The 7,134-nt window shown below is 47.9% G+C and overlaps 1 protein-coding gene across 1 annotated transcript; it reads left to right on the forward strand.

Moving 5' to 3' along the window:
* Nucleotides 1-3,818: 3,818 nt before the first annotated feature.
* Nucleotides 3,819-5,366, forward strand: LOC119095834 (uncharacterized). The gene is made up of 3 exons (XM_037218685.1): nt 3,819-3,971; nt 4,301-4,505; nt 4,796-5,366. Exons 2-3 carry the CDS (start codon nt 4,317-4,319, stop codon nt 4,991-4,993), a joined length of 387 nt encoding a protein of 128 aa, XP_037074580.1. The 5' UTR covers nt 3,819-3,971; nt 4,301-4,316; the 3' UTR covers nt 4,994-5,366.
* Nucleotides 5,367-7,134: the final 1,768 nt, after the last annotated feature.

The following is a 7,134-nucleotide window of genomic DNA, read 5'->3' on the forward strand; positions in this document are numbered from 1 at the left end:
TGGTTCGTATCTTAACATATCGGGGCTCAGAAAATGTCAGCGAACGTTGATGCACATTGCTCTGCTCAACTTCTTTGTGCTAATGGCGAATCTAAGAACCTTTCGTGTGCGTTTCTTGCATTTCAGCTGCATGTGTAAGAAGCGACTTCAGCGCTCATAGCTGACACCAGAAATGCATGGTTTCAGAAGGCAGCAGTTAAATATTGTGTTATTTCATTTCATGAAGGTGAAACACAACCATGGGCATGAATCTAGTCACTATGCGAATGTCGATACATTATGTACGCGAGAAACATATATCCTGGCGACTTCCCGAACACTAGGCCAAGCTAGATCATGACTAGTAGAAGTTCGGCTTGCGGTACTGCCGCCGGAATTGACCGATCGGCCGCTGGTAACTTCCGCTAAGTCCACCACCGAACGTCTGCTGGTTGGAGACGGCGTTGGTGTTTGAAAACTCCTGGTTGCCAAACAGCCCCGAGGAAGCGACGTTGGAGGCGCTGGCGACATTGGAGCTTGCGGCGTGGTCACTAGCTGAACCCTGAAAGAACGGGTGAATTTGATGTAAGATACAACTGGCATATACCAATGGAGGTGATGATAAATATGTCCATTCGGACACTGTGATTCTTGGATTGTGCAATTTCATCGTAAGCATTCTGAGGCTCAAGCAGTAGTATAGCGTCCAAAACTGCTTCAAAAACATGATACCAAAATTTCCGTGCTTTCCCAGTTTACTGGGACTAACTTTCAGTATTTTTTGCGGTTTATCCGGTAGCAGGTACACTTTCCGAGGCTGTGGCGCTGACTTGCGTGATCCTAGAGTTCTGGAAGGGACCGCCGCTGACCCCGGACACCACATTGCCGGCGGCACTTCCGGTCGCTTGGCCGTTCTGACTGAACAAACCACCTGTGAAGAAGCCCTGTGGCAACGCAGCGGCGACAGCTACCACGCAGAACAAGATGGCGACGGTCTTCATTGTTGGAGGGAGCTGGAAACGTGGCGGCGGATCATAAGATGAGGAAACTCGCACACATATTTTTGCAAATCAATTCAGCAACAATTGGTAAAACATCATGTAAATACCGAACAGAATACATGGTACCTATGAAAGTAATTTGATCATTGCTAGGATTGCGTCTGCTTACGACTAACGCCACATGCCCTTAAGGCAGTAGCGGTTACATTGAAAATCGCGGGAAGCATATTGGCTTACGTCATAAGCATTAAAGGGAGCTCATCGAGTTCTGGTCACTAACCGTGAGGAATTAGTGTGCTCGGCGGGAGAGCTGAATAGCTTTTGAAGTTGTTCAGACGCTTACCTAGCTTATATGCGACGAAACGGGTTGGGGGGGGGGGGGTGGTCCCACTGAATGGGCGTGTACGTGGGATTCCCTAGCCAGGGTACGCCGCTGGCTTTTGGCGGAAGACGCCCGGTGCGGCCAGTCGTTCGGACTAGAGATGCGCATGGCTCATCCGTATCGCCATTCATTTCGGTGACCGAGGGCATAATGGTGACCATTGGTTTCGAGCCTAGATGTTATGCACTCATGGACTCGCGGCCAGTGATAGTGTAGTATGGCGTGAACTGTCGTGATGAAATATTTCGTGGAAGGTTATTACAAGTGCCCATATGTTAACAAGCTCAAACTTCAGGTTGGTGGCCAAGCTTTCCTCAGAGCTCCTCATGCATTTACCTTTAGCCTAGATACCTGTACTCATCAAAAATTACTGGAATGCATTTGATGTTAGTGACCTTATTTGACCAAAAACTGTGAGATTGTTTATATTTTTAACTTCACTAAACGTCTAGGATTGGGCCAGACGGTATGCTGTTAGAAACAAAGGATTTATTGGGGTCATTCTAGGCCAGTGACCACCTATGATCTGTATGAAGTTCAAAAGCACAGTTTCTGACCTCCCTGTGATCCATAAATCAAAGTGAGCGTCAGAAACTACCCGAAATGGTAAGGTTTTGACGGAAATGCAATTTTAAACTCGACCTGGCCTTCATACCTTGTTCGAGATCAATGGAATAACCCGCGATTTTTAATTTCATTGTCTGATATTCAGAGAAACCACCTCAAAGATGTATGACTTCCACAAAGACCCTGCTGTCGTATCCGATTGAACGATTTCTCTAGGCATTGCCGTCCTTTAGAGCCGTGACCTGACTTTAATCCGCCATAGGTCAGCGAACTTGCAAGGCACATCTAACTTTCTACATCACACGATTGGTTATTTAATTGGCTACAGTACTGCAAAATTTGGCGTGACCATGCTGCATCATTCGGAACTTAGTTTTGAGAAGCAGCCGGGGGCCCAAATTTCCCCCCAGCGCGTGTTAATGCTGCTGCGTCGCTGTTTCCGTGCGCTTGCAGCGTCTCTAGGGCTTCGGTTATGCAGCAGCCTTGCAGGCTATGTGGTGATACCACACCTTTGGCTATCGGTGCAGATTGCGCCGCACTGCTCAGTTTTATTTTGGCGCATTTATTACCATTCACTTAATCTATTCACGTGGCTTATGGTTACATTGTTAGATGCACCGCTTGTCCTCGAATTGGTGGACCTCGACTCTTAGTGATAACAAAGTGCTTCTGATTGTATTTTTCCCAAGATGAGCGGAAAACACGGACACCAAAAAGATGTTTTCAAATCACCCGTGCCACATGTGCGAAGATATCGCCGCTTTTATACCGTCTCCATACCACTACGTGTGTGATGTCCGACTTTCATTAACCCCCTACTCAGACCCACACTCTCAAAATTTTGGCGGCCGAAGAAAGCATCGTGGCAAAGAAAAGCGTGCCAGATGAATCAGGAAAGCATAATGCGCATCACCCCAAAGTTCATTTTGATAAATTACTCTGTAGACCCTCCTCTCTAATACCCTGGACTCTAGCTATCCTTTTTATTGCACAGTCACAGTGCCATTTCTTAATACCTTCCTTTTGTGATTCTTGACTTTCGCTGATCACACTTGCTCTGCTTCCTAAGCTCCATCGGCTATCGCCCAAACCCATTTTGTTTTCATTTAAAATACTGCCGTCGGAATATCCATGATAAACATTGTAGCATTCGCGGGTTTTGCATCAAATTCACCCTGACTCCCAAGTTTTTGGAAACGGAAATGCTTTGTTTTGTGAATCGGATTTGTGGGTCGGGTGATGATCGGTCGCAAAACACAATGGTTTTGTGACGATTTGATCAAACATAAATTACGCCAGGAATGGGTTGACGGCGCCTAGAGGTCTACAAAGAGTAGAATATGTCTGTTTATTTGAGGACATGAGTTGTTTGTTGAAAAGGATAAGGTGATTGTCACCGAGCAAAAGGGGTAGTGTAAGCGGAAAACAACGTTTTACAGCGTGTCGCGTAAGGGACCACACTGGGATTAAAACAGGGCCAGGCAATGCGCATGCATGCTTAGTGAGAAACGGCAGTGGAATGGGGGAACATAATGGAGGAGGGCCGTCCTTCTTCACTTCGTTTTTCATGTTGACTTCTGACTGCGCTTGCGTGCGCAAGAATGCTGCTGCGCTGCAGTTCCTGCGCGCTGAGTGCGTGTATAGGAGCGGTATTTCGCTGTTGTGGTACTACACTGCGAGTACATCTGACGCGTCGGTCAGTTGACGTGACTTGTCATTTGATCGTGAGCTATTTCAAATAGAACTAAACATTAGTTAAAGAATGTGAAAATTCTTCTGAATGTAAAATGGCTCCGTTTCCGCTTCGTGGGGTACGCTGTGAGCAGTGCGCATGGACCATGCGCACCTCTAACGGCTACCGCCGGCCGGCGCACCCGTCTTCCACTTGATGGCCCGAGGCACGCTCCGGCCAGGGAATCCCGTCTTCACACCCACTCAGTGGGACTTGGCCGAATCAGGATCCTGGCATATAAGTCAGGATGGGGAGGGAGCAGCATCAGACACTTTCCAGCTCTCCTGGCCTGCGAAGCTACCTCCTCACGGTGAGTTCTTCAAAGCTCGACGTGACTTTCAAATGCGGGAGCCATCTTGAGCATTGGCAGTGTTTAGAGCCGCTCCCGGAGCTTATGCTGTCATTCTGCTGAAACGTAACAGACTTGATCAGACACCATATCCTTCAGGCGTTGTTTATCCTGCGGCACACGCATTTGGTGACAAGCAGGCGATTTTTGCCAAACGAGCACCCTAACGCACGTGCTCCACATGCAAGCTTTTAGTAAACCTCATCATGTTTACAGCTCGCCAGCCATCTAAATGACCTTATCAGGTCTACAGCTCTCCAGCCATCAAAATGACCTTATCATGTTTACAGCTATCCAAGCATCAACATGAAGACCTTTGCCATTGTGCTCTGCCTGGTTGCTGGTGCCGCTGCGCTGCCACGGGGCTTCTACTCAGGTGGTCTGTTTGGCCAGGGAGGTCAGGCGACCGGAAATGCTGCTGGCAATGTGGTGTCCGGGGTCAGCGGTGGTCCCTTCCAGAACTCCCGGATCACACAAGTCAGCGCCACCGCCTCGGTAAGTGCAGATAGGTAGAGATTGCTTGGATACAAATTGTGGACTAATACTGTTAAAAGGCTGCAGGCTGAACATTACCTTGACTTCATCAATTGCCCAAATTACATGTAACCATCCATATATATATACTTTTATATACCTATTGCATAGCGTGGACAAAGAACACAATACTTCTGTGCTGTTCTTTTTCTATGATTCCACCTGGCATACCGAGAGGCAAGAACCACTGTGTTTCATTCTGCGTGACAATCACATTCGTTCATATTAATAACGGCGATGTGTCGTTTCAGGGCTCAGCGCGAGGCAATGCCCGGAGCACCAACTCAGCCAGCGCCACTAACTTCGGCTCGTCGGGACTGTTCGGAAACCAGCAGTTCTCCAACACCAACGCCGTCTCCAACCAGCAGTCGTTTGGCGGCGGCTTCGGTGGTTACCAGCGGCCGGCTGGCTTCGGCTACCAACAGTACCCCAGGCGGGGCTACTACTAGTGGATGCCCTGCGCCTTTCTTTTAGTGGCGTGTGTGATGGATTATCAGAAGCTCAGTTGTTGATCTGTTCATAAGACGTATGAACATAACGTGACGTCGTCATCGTTCATATCCTTGAGCGACCCGAATATGGCGGTAATGGAAGGCATTGATCCACCACTGGCATAGTTTGGGATGATTTTTTCATCTCATGGAGGGCGGTGTATAGTACACGCAAATGGCGGAATGCTTTATTTATCCCCGATGCGTCTGAGCTAGCTGTCTCCAATGACGCGTGCTGATGTCTGATCGAGACAGGCGAGGCAGCATTGATCATCTGTTGCTCGATCTCACCTGTGGTGTGGTGTTAGGTGAATAAACGCCCATACGACTGAACAAAGTTTTCTGTCGCCTCCATGGCCAACCACGTCCACTGCTGATGCCGGGTAGAGAGTGAGGAAGCTCAGAAAATGTGCAGAGTGCAGCGTGCTCAGCCACAGCGGACACCAAAATGAGAGCATTGATCATTCACTTGGGTATGAGTTCAGACGCATGCATCATCATGCTGACCTGCGACATTCAGCTGGCGCTCTGCCATGGTGAGCGAATCAGACAAAACTGCAATCTTCGGTATCTTAAATCGCAGCTTGAGAACATAGCAGGCAGAAAGAAGCTAGTTTCGCTTCTGGGCTTGACCTTTTTGGTGGATGAATAAGACAAGCATGCAAGTGCATACGGAGATGCCCCGAATCTGAGAAGACGGTGACGGGAAAACGATATCCGAATAATGAATGATTCAAGCTCGCTGATCCTGTAGCCCAATTCACTATATGGTGCGTATTCACTAATTCACTATATACGTCTGATGCGTATTATGATGATTGTGGGAGTATGTACAAATGTGGCGCTGTGCGCACTTTGTGCGCCACGATTGAACAGCAGGTTGGAATGTCTGCATTCTGAACTGCCCCCCCCCCCCCCCCACACCCTCCCACCACCTTTCCGTGGCTGGGTGAGTTCGAGCCGCCTTAAGCGCTCGCTTTTTTGTCCCTGACTGGAATGGCTGCCGTGGCCGGTGGCAGCGGACGCACCAAAGGTCAGGTGGCTTCAGAACGCAGGATATGAGTAGTGCCTACCGCTGCGGCACGCTAAGCTTTCGTCACAAAATCGTGCCTTTGGCCCGACATTTCACGATCGAATGGTAGAGCTGACACAGGGCTCAGTGGAGTTGACACAGTTGACACAGGGCCCACGCCTCAGGCTCGTGAGATTTGCTATCGCTCTAGCTATTCAGGTCCCAGATATTCTCAAATTGCGGATCTTTTCACAAGGATAACTCGATTCGGGTGGGCCTGGGCCCACTCTGAAATGTGAAAAATCCGCGGCGATGTTGACAAGAAATAGATCCTTATTTTAACAGATTATAAGATATATTATATTATTTATATTATCTAGATTATAAGAGATTGTTCCACATTTGAAGATATTGATGCAAACATCAGACATGACGTTGGAAAAGGCTGCTCTAGACAACGCCATTTCTCCTATGGGTAAATATGCCCTTAAAAACTTCATTGTTTGATTGCGTCATCATACCTTGCATAACAATAATTGAAAGTTATTGGAAGGCCGATATATCTGGAAATCGTGCTCACAAACACCAGATATGGAAAACTGGATATTTATATTTTCTTAGCCTTGATCAGCACATGGCCAATGGAATGACAGAACGTGACTGATTTTATTATGGCGTGATGGATGCCTGGGTGACCTTTAAAAACTCTTCCCGAAATACTGTGCAGATCTTTGGGGACGTATAGCTCAGAAATTAGAGGGCTTTCGTCTTAAAGGCAGGGATGTAAACTGCAGCGAATGATCTCCAAGATGGCTGTTTTAGTTCAAAACCCCATGCAATTGTCGAGCACTCCTTAACTGCAGCATAGTCGGCAGAGCCGCGGCTGAGCTACATATAAAATCACAACCGACGCATGCTGAAAACGAGAGATTTTCTCGCAACCAACACCAAGCTAAGCCAATGAGTAATGCAACCCACAAGTCTTGCGAGTGCAGACTGGAGGTGTGCTTCCAAAACCAAAATGATTTTCGTTTTGATTTTCGTAATATGCCGGCAAGAGAGCCAATGCTCGCGCCTGTTACAACTG

Source organism: Pollicipes pollicipes, unplaced genomic scaffold, assembly GCF_011947565.3.
Source record: "Pollicipes pollicipes isolate AB1234 unplaced genomic scaffold, Ppol_2.1 Scaffold_4219;HRSCAF=4965_pilon_pilon_pilon, whole genome shotgun sequence".
Classification (NCBI taxonomy): domain Eukaryota; kingdom Metazoa; phylum Arthropoda; class Thecostraca; order Pollicipedomorpha; family Pollicipedidae; genus Pollicipes; species Pollicipes pollicipes.